At 34.7% G+C, this 16,727-nt stretch overlaps 1 protein-coding gene across 13 annotated transcripts in view; it reads right to left on the bottom strand.

Moving 5' to 3' along the window:
- TCERG1 (transcription elongation regulator 1) overlaps window positions 1-16,727 on the bottom strand; it is a 65,469-nt gene that overhangs the window by 39,190 nt on the left and 9,552 nt on the right. For 7 of the 13 annotated variants that reach the window (XR_188901.5, XR_011646826.1, XM_004476581.4 and 4 more), the window contains exons 5-9: window positions 14,163-14,405; window positions 9,857-9,919; window positions 8,489-8,689; window positions 7,737-7,849; window positions 6,906-6,994 (exon numbers count right to left, since the gene is read on the bottom strand). Coding sequence is in view for 11 of the 13 variants with exons in the window: in XM_004476581.4 (XP_004476638.1) it covers window positions 6,906-6,994; window positions 7,737-7,849; window positions 8,489-8,689; window positions 9,857-9,919; window positions 14,163-14,405 (709 nt within the window). In the remaining 2 variants the exon portion in view is untranslated. The remainder of the gene's footprint in view (window positions 1-6,905; window positions 6,995-7,736; window positions 7,850-8,488; window positions 8,690-9,856; window positions 9,920-14,162; window positions 14,406-16,727) is intronic. The other 6 variants (XM_004476584.4, XM_058280368.2, XM_004476583.3 and 3 more) reach the window with 3 other exon arrangements.

The raw sequence follows: 16,727 nt of genomic DNA, 5'->3' as shown, positions 1-16,727 counted from the left end.
TAGATTCAATGTGATCTAATTCAAACTTCCAACAGACTTGGGGTGGGAAGTGACAAGCTGATTCTAAACTTTAATGGAAATACAAAGGATATGGCTTAAACAAGTTAATTTGAAAAAACAAAGCAAAACAAAGTCGAAGGACTTACCATATCTGATCACAAAACTTACTATAAAGCTTCAATAATCAAGATAATTTGGTATTGGTGGAAAGTTTAAGCCCAGAAATAGACAAATGATTTTTGACAAAGGGATTACAAGGCGATTTAATGGAAAAAGGAAAGAATTCAGTACAGATAGTCCTGGATCAACTACTTACGTATATGGGGGAAAAAAAGAACATGGACCCTTACCTCACAGCATACACAAAAATTAACTCAAAATCAGTCAGAGAAAAAAAAAAATTGTATTCTAAGTGAAGGTGACCAGACACAGAGTACTACATGTTGTATGATTCCACTTATATAAAATGTATATAGAAATCAATTTATAAAGATGAAAGGAGATTAGTGGTTATGTCTGAGGAAGGAATGCTAAGGGGTGTGGAATCCTTTCTGGAGTAATGAAATTGTCCTAATTTTTGAGATAATGAATGTACAACATTATGACTGTACTAAAAGCCATTGATTATATATTTTGGATAAAATAGCTAGAAACGGCAGCTATGTACAGTGGGGAAGGCATAGAGATTGAAAGGTAAGGAATATTCTTGTCTGTTTTTTATTATCTTTACTGAAATAATCAAAATGCTCTAATAATGACCGAAGTAACAAACGTACAAATATGTGATTACAGCAAAATACCACTAATAGTATACTTTGGATGAATTTATGTTATTAATGTGTATCAATAAACTTGATTTTTAAAAAATCGGTCAGAAACCTTAAGGTAAAATCTAAAATTATAAAATTTCTAGAAGAAAATATGAGAGAAAAACTTTCTGACCTAGGGGTAGGTTTCTTAAACACAAAAACCACAAACCATCCTTTATAAATAAAATGAAAAATGGAATGTTAAAATTAAAAACTCTGGCATTCCAAAAGAAATTGTTACAAAAATGAAAAGGTAAGCTACTGACTGAGGGAAGATATTCACAATGGGTATTATCAAAGGACTTTTGTAACCAGAATATATAAAGCTCTCACATCTCAATAATATGAATTAAAAAAAATAAAAAAAGGCAAAGATGTTAAAAGACTTCATGAACAATGTACAAATTGCAAATATGCATATGAAAAATGCTCAACATCATTAGTATCCAGGGAAATACAAATTAAAACCAAGAGATACTACTACACACCCACTAAAATATCTAAAATTTTAAAAATCCGAGTGTACCAAGTGTTGGTGAAGATGACAAACAACTGGAACACTAATGCCCTGCTGATGGGAATTTAAATGGTAGAACCAATTTGGCAGCTTCTTAGGAAGGTAAACATATGCTTGCCATACAATTCAAACCATTCTATTTACCCAAAGGGGGGGAGGGGCAGGAAATGCTTACAAGATTTACACAAGAATGTTCATAGCAGTTTTATTAGTAATTTATTTGGGTTGTTTCCAGTTTTTGGTTATCACAAATAAAGTTACTCTGAATATTCATTTTTATTTCTCTTGGGTAAATACCTAGGAGTGGAATGGATGAAAACTGGAAATAACCCAAATGTGCGTCAACAAGTGAATGGATGAACAGATCGTGATAGTCATAAAAAGACATACTACTCAGCAATAAAGAGCAAACTACTGATGTACACAATAACATGCATGGATCTCAAAACGATTATCATGAAAGAAACTAGGTAGGCCAGTTACAAAAGGTCACGTAATATATGATTTATATGAAATGTCCAGAAAGGTCTAATCTATCAGACAGAAAGTAGATCAGTGGTTGCCTAGGGCTAGGAGAGTTGGGGGGGTGGGGGGCAAAATAGGGAATGACTATTAATGAACACGGAGTTTCTTTACGGCAATGAAAATGCTCTAAATTTGACTGTGATGATGGCTGTACAACTCTGAATATATTAAAAACAATTAAATTGCACAGTTTAAATGGGGAATTGTATAGTATATAAAGAAAAAACTAGGCAAAAAAAATTCATACTCTTATGATTCTTGAATATAAACTAATCTGTAACCTAAGAAGCAAAGAGATCACTGGGGATAGAAATTGAGGAAGGGATAGGAACATAAAACTTTTGGTAGGGAAGCGGACTTGGCCCAGTGGTTAGGGCGTCCATCTACGACACGGGAGGTCCACGGTTCAAACCCTGGGCCTTCTTGATCCATATGCAGCTGGCCTATGCACAGCGCTGATGCGCACAAGGAGTGCAGAGCCACGAAGGGGTGTCCCCTTGTAGGGGAGCCCCACGCGCAAGGAGTGTGCCCCTTAAGGAGAGCCGCCCAGAGCACAAGAAAGTGCATCCTGCCTAAGAATGGTGTCACACACACGGAGAGCTGACACAACAAGATGACGCAACAAAAAGAAACACAGATTCCCGTGCCGCTGACAACAGAAGCAGACAAAGAAGATGCAGCAAATACACACAGAACAGAGAACCAGGGCAGGGGGGTGGGGGGGCAATAAATAAATAAATCTAAAAAAAAAACTTTTGGTGGTAATAAAAATGTTTATCTTGCTAATGACCTTAAATATGTGTAGCTTACTGTACTTCAGTTGTACCTCAAGAACACAAAAAATAAGGGAAAATGTATAATGTACTACTAAATCCAAAACCTTTTGTGGAAATGACAGAGTAGAAACCCATTTTTGACAAGAAGCCCCTAGCCAAAAACTAAGGTTCACCAATCCTATGGAATAATAATTTCAACCTCTCATTACATTTAATTTTTTTTTGGTGGGGGAGCATTGTAGATTTTTATCCAACTATTTAGTACAGAATTGTCCTCAAGAATTTCCTTGGGCACCATTCTAAGACACTTATAACATCTTAGGGTGATATGTATGTAACTTCACTGAGAAAAAAAATTAAGCCTAAATTTTCCATGCCAATTTCTAAAACACTGCTTGATCCATATTAACAGCAGTTACTACACTAAGAGGGAGATACTATCCTACTACATCATTTTGGCTACAAAATACCAAGTGTGCTCAAATAGCTCTGAAAAATAAAATTACAAACTCCCTGTTGAGGGAAGCCCTCTGGTGGTAATTGTGCATGAGAAGCTTCATGACATTTTCAGAATTAACAAAGAAACCACAAAGAATTCTGCTGTCACAAAACTGCCCTGTGCTAATGATATGCATGCTAAAGTGCTTAGGCATGAAGTACACTGATGTCTGCCAATTTTTAATGCATCAAAAAAACAAATGGGAAGGCGATGGAAGAGAAAACTATGTACCTATATCCATTTGTAGGAAACATACATTTTCATACAATGGAAAACTATGCCATCACAAGTAGATTTCTAAATACTAAAACTTTAAGATTTCTGAGAAATACTTAGTAAAAAGCACTGAGTAACATTTTATTTTTAAGACACTAAGATGTATATATAGACACAAACCCCTCCACATAATTCCTTCATATTGTAAGCTTTTCATGCATTCATGTATACTTTAATAATAATAAATACCATATATATGTATACAACTAATTCTGGGAACATAATCTGAACATAGTTTCCCTTCCTTTCCACTTCCAATATCAAACTACTTGCCTCTCCTGAGCCAAGGAGCAAAACTTTGAAACTTTGGGCTTAGCTCCTAACAAAGCAAATGGATGCAGGGCTTCTATCTGGGCTGGGCAAACAACTCGAGAACAGCAGATCCCAAGAATGTGGCATTCAAGCATATGTGGATGCTTGGGAGAAAGGAGACACGGACACCATATGGGACTATCAGGTATCCCTGACTTATAAAAGACTAAAAACAGCTGTTAGGGAGTGCAGAGAAGCTACATACAGGTGCCTTGGCAGAGAAGTGCAGCCAGCTTTTACAATGTAGGCCCACACAATAAGAATTAAGCTCCAGTTGGCCAAATGAGAAAAGAACAACCTACCCAAGGTTAAGGTGTCCCAGCAGCCAGAGAGAAGGAAATCAGGTACCATAATTAAAACATATACAAAGTTTAAGAGAAATACTAAAGAACATAAATGAAATATGAGCAAATAAAATAAAAACCCTTAAAAAGTTAAATCTCTTTAAAACATACACAAACCATAAGAGAAAAAGTAAAAGGTTTGAAGGATAATAGATCCAAGAGACCTAACATGCAAATTAAAGATATTTCAGAGAGAAAAAGAGATAAGAAAATCACCAATTACATAAATTCAAAGGAAAATGTTGGCTCTAGCAGGTACGTAGCTCAGTGGTTGAGCACCTACTTTACATGTATGAGGGTCCTGGGGTTCAATCCCCAATACCTACAAAAAAAAAAAGAAAATTTTGCTAGACAGACTAGAGACTGAAAATTGTGGGGTGAGGCGGGGCAGGTAGAAAGGGACACACCTGTGTGTACCAACTTTTTTTCTACAATACTCAAACAGAGAAACCACATTCCAGGAATATATTCTTTGAAAAGATTGCTTTGAAACTTTCTTTTTGGGATGAGGCAAAAAATTATCCATAATTCTTAAACAAAATGAAACTGTGCATCAGAAAACGATTCTAAGTGCCTTCAAAACATACTATGTTCCACATGTCTACCAAATAGTGCTAAAAAAATGACTAATTCAGTAACAAAAACTATCCCTATAATCTACATTGTGAACTACAAATGCCACTTGTCACAAAAAGAAACCAAAATGGCTGAATCCAGGTCTGAGACAGGGAATACAAAAGGTAAGTCTGGACAATCGAGTCACAAAATAAAACTATCATAGAACTGTAATAAAAAGACTCAGGAGCCTGGCTAAATATGAGACAACTAAACATCAGTAAGGATAAATAACTGCAATGGACAGAAATGGAAAGAAATACATATTTAAATATATGAACTCATAATAATACTCAAAAAAGAAAATGAGTAAACATATTCGTTACTCTTCATGAGAACCAACTCACTATTCTGAAAACTGGTAAATCCTTCCTTTCCTATGCAATTTGTACCGCTAGGTAACCAAACAGCTGATAAGAGGAAGTATCTATGGAAGTACTCCGGCCAACAAATGAAAAGGGAATGAAGAGAAATAGAATACCACCACTTTCAACCCTTACAGATTTAATGGATATAAGCCAGGGTTTCTCAAGCTGAGCACTACTGACATTCTGGACTGGATAATTCTTTGTTGCAGGAGACTGTCCTATGTATCCCTCCCTAAGATGTGACAATAAAAATGTCTCCAGACATGCCAAATGTCCACTGGAAGAGCACAACTGCTCCTGTGGTCAAAAGCCACTCATTCTAGGCAATAATCGTCATCGATGGCTGCTAAAAGAGACAACTACATGCATCCGAAGGAAAGTACACACTATCACTTATGAACTAGTCTTGCCAAAAAGATCAAAGCAGAATCTGATCACACCTCTAGTCTGCTTATTACTTCGTAAGCAATTGAGGAATGGAATACTCTATTAAAGACCACTGCAGAGATGCAATAATAAAATCCAGACTGCCTCTACAGGATATTATTTCTTTAATTATAAAAGCAAGGGAGAAAAAAGCAAGGAAAACCCTCCTCCACCCCGAACATGTCTGCTGCTGAGTGGCATGGGGGCAGGAGGCAGAACATGGAGAATGTCTTGGAGTACCACAAAGTACCAGCCAAGACGAATGCCCAGTGGGACACAAGCTCCCCACTTGGGCCTGTCTGGGTTGGTTTCAGGTTCTGGGGTGGGCGGGTGGGGGGACTTGGTGGGAACCTGGAAAGATTTTGGACATGCAGGCCAGCTGAAGCCTTTGTGTCGAGAGAGGGAGTGAAGGAGGGAGGGACTGAGGGACTTGGGAGACGGGCCGAGGCTTAGGCAGGCCAGGGATGGGCAAGCCCTTATTTTCTTGAAACTATACTAGTCGGGGGAAACAAATAATTATACTCTAACTATTTTCCAGTGGTGGGATCAGGCCTAGAAAAAAGATGGGATATTTTCCTGACAAACATGAAAACTGGGGTCTTCCCCACATGTCTACAAATAACTCTGGAACACACTCGGACAAAGTCCTTGAGTGGCACCCCCAAAGATGAGCACAAGCACGTACTCGTGGCTACCATCTTACCCACAGATGACACCCATACCAAGTAGGATCAACTAAAATATTGATCTACTACTAGAGTAGTTTAACATTCCCAATCACAAGAGGCAGATGATTCCATGAACAGAACCACAAAGGAGAAAATCATAGGAGCATCTAGAAGAGATGTTTATTCATTAAAAGTAAAACAAAACAAAAGAAAAAAAAAAGCAAGGCAAAGTTGGAGGGGAACCTAAATATCATTAGACATAGGAGACTAGCCAACTCAATGCACTGTGGCTGTACACAGAGTAAATGAGTTAGAGCAAGAAAGGAGACACTGATGAGGAGAGAGGAAGAAAAGGGAGAACCAAGTAAACAAAGAGAAGAAAAACACTATTCTGCACTTAAGTTAAAAAGACAGTATTTTACATAATTCAATTATAGACAGTTATAAAATACACAAATACACACATATATAAACGCATTTTGAAATTTTTAAACAATAAAAGTAGATTCAGAATCCACAATGGTTCAAGTCTTTAACTATAAACAATAAACATTAAGGGAGAGTACCATAAAAGGAGAAAGACTGGAAAAACTAAGTTTTAGGTTTGAACATCCCAAGATAATGAACAAGAACGAAAATATTTAGTAGACAAAACATAAATTAGACATATACCTCTAAACAGTACTTGTACTTTCTATAAGATAAACCACATAACAATCAGGTACAACCATATGAGGACCAAAAAAACCCAAAACACACTAAGTACTTGCCATGGAGTACCAGGAATAGGTGTAGTAGCTACTGGCTTTGCCTTCTGGGCAGCCTTTTCTTCTTCAGTCATCTCTTCTTCTTTGGGCTCCTATAAGGAAATGACATAACTCCCATTTACTTAATATCACAAAACTGTAGCTGAATAATCCCTGTAAATCCCTCAAAGTGCAACCTGCACAAGGTCATTGCTAGAATGTGGAAGGGAGACCCTGAGAAGGAATTCTTAAGGAAGTTCTAAATCATTGCACCCTAAACAGAGCTTAATCCTACCACTGCAGATCCCAGCAGCAGTAGCTGGTCCTATTTCACACTCACTGACCATCTGCTTAGGAACAGAAATGGGGAACTATGGTATAGCAAATTAAATGAGATCTCTTAACTTACTCTTGTTTCTTATTTCTGCTAATTGTCCTACTAATAAAACATGGCAACCATTCGTTCCTCACTGAATAATGGAAGCTTCCAAAAAGCATAGCTCTTTTCATTCTACACGGGGTTCATTCCATGTCAGAATACAACAGTAAGAGCACACAGATAAAACATAAACAACCTTTTCCAAGTATGAAGTTACACTTATAATTTTAACATGTAACAGTCTAGAAGTCAGGAGATAAGATCATGTCTAAGGTTCTGGTCCAAGGCCCTTTCTTTCTATGGGCCTGTTTAGCTTATGAAGTTAATGAAGCTTTCAAGGGGAAAAACTGAATTGGAAACTTCAAGGAACCATAAAATTTCAAAGATCAAACACTTAACAATTATCTAAAAATTTACCAAGGGGATTTTCATCTACAAGTAAACTGGCTCCAGGATGACAAGTCACGGCCCTTTACCTCCTTTATCTCCTTTATAGGTTCTTCTTTAGGATCTTCCTCCTCTGTCTCCATTGGCAGAGGTTCTTCAGAGGGCTCTTTGATTGGCTCTTTAATCTTCTCTTCTAGTTTTTCTATTTAAAAAAACAAGATTTTGTTTTGATATAATATTCTAAGAACTTTCAGCGACTAAATAGTTAAAATATTCTGATTTCTAGTTATTTACCATAAAAATAAAATGTCTTGCTTTATAATATCATTGATTTGAATCTAATATACTGTTCAACTTTAAATACCTTATGTTAACAATCAGGACACTGTCTTTAGAAAAGAACTGCTGGCCAGAGGAACAGAAAGTCTTAAGATAATTCATATATTATTTGTAGCACTCATTCATTTCACTGAAAGGAATAAGAGCTTACGATACCTAGGAGCAGAAACAGGGACTTGTAATATGAAAAAGAGGGCCTAATTTTTTTTCTTCAGTACACATACTACACATACATTCCTTCCTCATAAGTACTATCAATCTCAATAAGGATACAAAGAATTATACAATTTCATTTAATTTCTCCAGATGGACAGAAGTTAAGTAGAACTGCTTTTTAAACAAATGAATATTATCAATTCAGTAGAAATAAATAATCTGACAACTAAGTAATTAGAAAATCCCTCAAAAGCGTTAAAAAAGGAATTAACTCAGAATTACAAATAACATTCCATTTATAATATCATGGTTCATATTACCTCCCAAGTCATTAAAACAACTATACCTTTTTCCTTTAGTTCTTGGGGTTTTTCCCAGGTTGATTCTAATGTTCTATTATTATAATAGTAAGTCTTCCCATCTGCTGTTTTATATTCAGTCCACTCAGACACTGCTGTTGCTCCAGCTAAGGTAGCAGGTGAAGCTGCAATAGCAACCTGGGGATGTATCATGGGTACGATAGGAGGGGCCATTCCTGGTAACACACCTAAAAAAAGAAAAATAAAGAAATTAGATCAAGTACCAAATTGCAATATAAAATAAAACTTTAAATTAAATCTTTCTATTTCATTAATAACAGAATGAACCAGTTGGAACAAAAAAAATCATATAAAATGGTGATTTAAATATTACTTCATTCTGTTTCCCTAATGTTTTAGTTTTAATGCCTTAATTCAATCAGACTCCGAAACCCAACCCAAGCAGTACCTAAAGCTCAGTCAGAAATTTTGGTTTCACCAAGCCACAAGGTCTTAACATACTAAATTATAAATGGCACATTCCCTATGACTGGAAATACATTTTTATAAAGATAATCTTTCAAATGCTAATGAAATCAAGGCAATAAGCATATTTAACCGAGCATATTTCCTGAGGCAAAACTATTTTCTATTTCTAAGACACTGAAGAAAAGGGGTATGAATAAGATTTTCCGTTTTAAACTAGTTTATCAAATCTACATTAATATACTAAATGACTAGGTCAGATAGTCCTATAAACTTTTTAAGTCAGTTTATTCTATTCCTAAAAGAAAGCAAAGTTACTTCCAATTTTTAAAAACCAACCAAGATTTATACTTTTTAAGTTAGCTAAATAAACTGATACTACATAAATGAAATACTATAAAATAAAGATACATGAATCAAAATTTAAAAAAAAATACCAGCCCAAATACTAAATAAGAATTTAAGTTTCAGGTATTTATCTTACTTCAATAACTTTAAAATGTAAATTTATACTATACACATAAATATTCACACACATGTACTCACTAGCATGCAAGCATAATCACATCACTTTACACATGGAAATGATTTTTTTATATTTAACTTAAAAACACATATCAAAAACAAAATTAAATGTTATGAATATGAGAATGAAGTTGTTTACACTTATTACACAAATTAAGATATAAAGTGATCTGACCTTATTTGCTTTTGTGAACCAAAGAAGCTAATGCTACAGGCAATTGGGAAAATTAAGTGTTGGCCAAATATGACAACTGCATTTATACTGCTCATTAAAAAGAAAAATATAAAAAAATCCACTCACTTGGGAAATAAATAAATAAATAAATAAATAAAAGGATAAACAACAACATTCACTACCATGCCAACTTACAGACAAAACAAACTAAGATGGTTTTAAAAATTACCGGTCTTGGTGGTAGCGACTGTCTTTACATACGGGCAGCTGACTATTTGCATCATTGCTACACCTGTAAAATGGATAAGCAAGCATACGTTGGAAAGCTGCCATTGTATGTCAGCTACCACTGGGATTCAGGGAAATAAATTTACCACTACAATTTAGAATGTTATTTCCAATGAAAAAGACCAAGAATAGAGTAAGCTTTCTTTTTGTTTGACATTTTGTGGGAAGTGGTGCCTAATCCAGTGACACTAATTCTAAATCATAGCATCAATTACCTTTTTATCAAACCAGCTCTGATTACATTTGAAGGAGTCTCAAAAGAGTTGAAATTCTGTTAAGGACAGCCCCTTCATTATATAAACATAGCAAGTTCTCACTCATGTGGGACATTTTCCCGCAGGACATGAAACCCATGCTGCTGTTGCTTAGACACCAGTGAAAGGCAGATGCAGCATGACATTGACAAGACACTTATCTTTCTCTCTGCTGCTGCTAAGTTGGATCTACATGCAGGAGCTGAGGCACAGAGCACAGCCGTGCAGAAGCAGAAAGTGAAAAAGGGAAAAGGAGTGGAAAGGAAAAGAAAATAAGGTATAAGACAGATCAAATATTCCACTGCAAATAACTTTATATAAAAGACGAGTAAGGAGAAACAGGAGGGTAGTATTCAACTAATGACTAACCATGTTTAGTGCCTGCTCTATGGAATCTCATGGGCTTCAAACACTGTGGAGCAGGGTAACGCCTCGAAATAAATAAATAAATAATGCTGGCTGCCCCTTTAGTATCTCTTAAGAACTATGCAGGCTGACTGCTACAGAAACCTCTATTATTTAAGCAGGGTGAAGAAGTAGCACTTGTTTTAAAGAATACAAATTACTAAGTTCTTTGAAGACGAAGTCTCATGACACATTAAAATCATTTTTTTAAAAAAAGGAAATGAAAGGAAAAACTGGAAAACTAAGGGTGACTGAGGATATTCAAAATTGAAAGTGAATTTTTTTTTTAAAGGAAAAGGCTAAAGGTTAAAGAAAAGTATAGGGGAAATAATTTTTTAATTTTTAATTTTTTGGCTGACAAAAACAAAACATTATAACTTGGCACTCAGAAATCTTAAAATAATAAAAATAACTATTTTCTCACTAAAAGACAGGAAAAGAAACTTCTCCAAATTCAGAGACCAAAATTAAACTTCTAGGTTTGTAAAATGTAATATGTTCACGCACACACACACGAAACTACTGCCAATTTTAGAAGTGTCCATAATTTCTTAATTACTTTTTAAAATAAGGAATAAGGCTAAACTTTCAATTCTGAAACTAAAACAAAAGCACTGAATTTTCAAAAAAGCATGCTGAATAAAGTTCTATGTATAGTTTTATGGTCCCTAACATTTAAAGAAAGCAGTGGGAAATTCATTTGGTTAAGAAAGTTATAGCATGTATAAAATTTAATTTAGTATAAATACTGCCATCTGCAGGAACCTATTATATTGAGTTAGAACTAGAAATTCAGTTCTTAGAATATATGAACTTCATTCTCCAAGACCGTTCTCCAAAACAATTCTCAATAAATAATTTCAAAAACAAATTAAACAGAAGAAAATCTATTCACATTTGGGTTTAACTACCCTTGTTAAAATGAAATGGGTCAACAGAACTCTACTATTTCATCATCAACATAATAGCTATACTAAAAGGTTATGTATGTTTCTTCTCATGCTAAAAAGATAAGGATTTTTCTCTAGGTGATTACATGTATATCATGAAGACTCAAAAAAAAAAATTTAACCTTATTTTTAAGGGAGCAATTGTTCAATTTTCCTACAACTCTGTCCTCAAATATGATCTATTAGAAATTAGAAAATTCTACTTAACATTTTGGATCATTCTAATGTCAATGACAGTTAATTTCCTAAAATTCTAAGACTTTATAGTTTTAGAAATCCTACAATGCTAATCCAATTTTATTATCCCCAATTTTCACCTCTTATTCTTATATTACCTAATTATTTCACTTTTGCTTCATTTTATTTGACTACCGCTTCCTAAGTATGCTCATTAAAGCCAGACAATGCTATTTCAAACAGACTTTAAGACACCGAAATACAGTACAACCAAATCCCTCCTTTTCACGTTATTGCCAAGTTGAAAAAAAGAAGGCAAAATGGAGGGGGGGCGGAGAGAGAGAGAGAGATAAATCACACTGTACATGAAATCAAAGATCTGGGGAGGAGAAAAACAAATGTTTTTCTTTTTTTTTTCATTAAAGCACCTTGACTGAACTGAAAGGGAAAATGAGAAAAATGAATATTAATATCAAAGATGCCCTAATATATAAACAAATATTAATATCAAAGATGTTTCTATGCTACCACTAGCTCCTTCTCCAAAGAGTCTTGGTATCTAGGGTATAATCTTATAAATTATCTAATTTCTCTTCCAACTCACCTACAAAACATCATCAGTGACTGCCATTTACTGAATACTTTCTTCTGCCAAACATTTCACAGGTACCAACTCCTTGGTAACCCAAATGGTCAATACCATTCTAAAAATTTTTAATGACAGGATCAGGATCAGGGAAAATCATGACATCAAAATGCAACTACAGCGGAGCAGGTGGAGCTCAGTGGTTGAGTGCATACTTGGCATGTCCGAGGTCCCGGGTTCAATCCCAGTACCTCCTAAAACAAACAAAAGACATGCAATTATAGCTGGAGGGATTTTATTGTGATGAAGTTCTACTTTCTATAAAAAAGAATTCTGCTACTCTACCTTTCATCCACTCGACCTAGTAAGAATCTTTAAGGCAAAACCAAAGTCTCAATGTGGTCTTAAGACTGTTCTTGACCCTGACACAGACCAAGACTGGAACAAGAGATTATACCAAATGTCATGCTATTCTCCATTTAATAGCTTAATTTCCTCTAGAAATAAATTTCCTCTAAAAAAGGAGAACATATCCAACTGCTTTTATAAAATTTAATCTAGAAAAAGGATAACGTTAGTATTAGAAAAAAAATTTTTTTTCTTATTTTTAAGTGGGTTTCTTAAACATCACATACTGGGCTTTAATTATGTAATACTGTACCAAAATATATGTAAAAGGTTTTTCTATCAAAAAGAAAAAAACATACTAATTCTAGAAATTTTTGGTTTCCTCCTTCTTGCCAATGTGTAATATCTGAAAATGTCCTTTCTAAAATGGTGAAAAGAAAGATGACCAGTAAGGCAGCAGTGATGCTTAATTAACAAGTACATAAACCTAAGAAAAGCTGTATTACAACTCTGTTCTCAAACAGAAACTGGTATAATGAAGTGGCAATAATAAATAGTAGAAGAAATGTGAAATTGACAGACAGGAAGTCTAGGTTCTATTAATTTTTGCTATAAACCAGCGCTTTAACCTTGACTACTCTAAGGTTTCAATACTTTCATCTATAACCTAAAAAGAACAGACCAGGAATCAAGGATCCTTACAGTGATAAATTTCATTCAACACAAATGTGTTTGATAATTGCAAATGTATTCAAATTAGGAAGCCCAACACTATGGCTGTTTAATCCCTACCCTGGGATTCTGCAATCTTAGTTCTTTCCCTACTCTTAATGATTTCCCCTAAGACAATAAACAAATGAATTCACCATAATTAAGTACTTAACTTTTAATTGGTAGTCAGACTTTCTTTCACACAATTGTTACAAAGGAACTTTCTGGTTTCTGTTTTATATGAATTTTTTTTATAGTTCAGTGACTCATATTTCTTCCCAGTGTAACAGCGTTATTAAGAGCGTGGTATCTGGATCTAGACAGCCCAGGCTCAAATCCCAGTACCATCACTATGTGACCTTGGGCAGTTAATTTAAACTGTATATGTACCTACCGCAAAGATGTTTGTGAAAATTAAATGAGTTAATACCAATATTGTTTAGAACAGTGCACAATATAAATAAATCATTCAACTTGTATTAGCTCTTAAGACGTGAGATTTCTCAACTCTACAAACTCAATCCCATAAAAATAATGCATTCCGAACACATTTACACAAAAAGATAATCACTTTTAATTAACTAAGGCTATTATCCAAAATAAGTGTAATTTTAAATGTGGCTCTAATTTTAAGACATGTAAACAACAACAAAAAGGACCAAACTTAAGAAAAATACTGTAGTTAGCCATGAATCTTTCAAAAATATTTCAAACAGGTGAGATTCAGGGCAAATTTCAAATGCAACAGACACATGAGAACAAACTGACAATATGGAAAACATTTGGAAAGATTATTATTATAAACTGTTGGTTTACCTGGAAGTGGAATTGGCATGCCAGGAAGGGGAACACGAAACGGAGGTACCATTACTGGTGGAAAAGCAGGTATTGCTGCTGCTGGCTGAGGTACTGAGTGAGGAACAGCAGGAGGTAACGTCTGGGGGTGCGGCTGGGGAACGGTTTGCACAGGTGTGGCTGTAGGAGCAGGAGTTGAAACACTAACTGTGGGTGTGGCAACTGAAACAGCAGAACTTGGGGTCTGATCTTGTGTTGTGGGTGCTGATAAAAGATAAAACAAAAATATGTATCATTCCTTTATAAACCATGTTACTACATTCATTTATTCAATAAGTATTTAAGGGCCCATTCCATGCACTGTCAAGAAATTTGTAAAAAGGTCTGTGTCTTCAAGAAGCTTGAAAATAGTTACATGAAATACATAAAAATAACAAAAATATAAAGTGAAATGGGATAAATGTACAGGAGTATAAATCAAGACCCAAAGACCTTCCAACTCTGGGGATGGAGGAGTACAGAAAATTTTATACTGGGATGATGGGCTTTGAAAGATTTCGAATTTCAACAAGGAAAAGAGGGAGTGGAAGGAGGAAATAAGCAAGTGGTAGAGAAAGTGCAAGTAAAGGCAAAGGGTAGAGTACACCAAGCAATTATTTAAAAAACAGAGGGCCAGCAGTCAAATAGTAAAACCCTGCGTACACCAGTACAACAGTGAGTTTAGCTGGAAAGGAAGGCCAGAAGCTGAGGTGAAGGCTTTGAACATTAGGCTAAGGAGTCTGCCCTTTACTGGGTAGGAAAAGGAGAGAACTTACATAAATGCAGAGGAAATTATCTAGAATACATACCAAGATATATTAACAGTAGTTACCTCTGGATATGACTTTCACTTTTTAGAGATATGCTTCATTAGTTTGAACTTTTTAAAAAGAATGCATTCATGGCATTTGTACAATTTCATGAATGTAAAACATGGGGATGGAAGGAACAGACTGAAGATTCTATATGGAAGAGTTATCAGTATTCATCATGAATTAATTTGACAGATGCAGAGGAAGGAAAGGGAGAAGTAGGAAAAGCAATTATAACACAAGATTGTCCAAGCAAGAAAAAAAACAGAAAAACATGCAAGTAACTTATGACCAACTGGATATGAATGAATGGAGTTAAAAAATACCTGTTTCCTCTATTTCAAAATACAGTTAAAAAAACAAAACAAACAAAAAAGCCTCAGGTTTCCCAAATGTGAGACCAGGAAAAATGTGAAATTCAGAATAATTTGGGTTCTGCTAATCCATTTCTAAATGTAAAAAAATGTTTCATCCCTATTAATCACATTTTAAATCAAACTGTGACCAAAGAAAAATATGCATTCGTACTTTTTTTAAAAGTTGCAGTTCTCAAATATTACTACAAAACATTTTTATTTATTCATAATCCATCTTGTTCCAAAACAAAATTCATTTTGGAATTCACTGGTAATAAATAGTTTATCTTTTTCTTGATGTAAAGAAAAGTACCAAGTCTACCTGTATTGGACTAGGAATTAATTTATGAAATTAAATGAAGTAAAAACAGTGCTTTCCCAAGTCTTTATGCCATTTTTATTCTAAGGAAAACCACACTGTTTAATACAAACCACCCAATAATCCAAACTGACAACAAAATCTGTCAGTATCTGTATTTTTTTTTCCAGCTGTTAATAATGAAAAACTCACTTAGGCTGGAAAGATGTGAGCAATTTCATACTTGTTAATGAGGAACTCACCTTGGCTAAATAGACAGCAGGGCCAAACAAGTATCTTCAGGGGCCCAGGAATGAATTGTTGGTCTAGCATAGACCTAGCCTTAAGGTACAGTATCATATTAATATAATTTTATAACAGTGTGAAAAACACAAATCACATGCAACATTTGCCCAGTCCCATACATATATCATTTAGCATTTATAAGCTACTGTAATGGCTGGAAATATATCTAGTTTATTCTTCCAAATTTCCCTGAGAAGCAGGATTTCATCATCATTTCTCACAAACTTGCACATGATAAAATGAGTTAATGTTCAACTGGGATTAAAATATAAATATTCTTTAATTTTTGTCCCAATTACCCACAGATCTATACTGTAGTTCACAGAATTACATTATTTAAAGTATTATAAGATAATTACTAATTATGATCCAAAGTAAAATGAGTTACAAATTTTAGGTGGAACGGAGTGGCAATGGAAATGGCAAAAAGTATTCATTCAACTCATTCCGCTTACTTGCCAGGTCAGGATTTTCTGAATTTGAGTGGCCATGAGTCATGAAAGGAAAGGGATAAAGGCAGTAAAAGAATTAAATGGTGAGCTGGGAAAATGACATCCAAGACTCTAGTAGGTAAATTCCTAACTCCAAATACTAAATACTAAATACCAAATAGCAAATACTAAAATAACCACTAAAGCACTTAGCTCCCAATATAGTATCAATGCATCCACAGTGCTTAACTAAGAAACACAAGTGACTTTATAATAGGTGGAAAAATATTAAGACTATAGTATGACAACAACTCATAATACTGAATCAAGTCAAATAAAAATGG

The sequence above is a fragment of the Dasypus novemcinctus genome, chromosome 2 (genome assembly GCF_030445035.2).
Source record: "Dasypus novemcinctus isolate mDasNov1 chromosome 2, mDasNov1.1.hap2, whole genome shotgun sequence".
In the NCBI taxonomy this organism is placed as follows: domain Eukaryota; kingdom Metazoa; phylum Chordata; class Mammalia; order Cingulata; family Dasypodidae; genus Dasypus; species Dasypus novemcinctus.
Note: the sequence above shows the minus strand (reverse complement) of the source record. Positions and strands in the feature narration are given on the sequence as shown.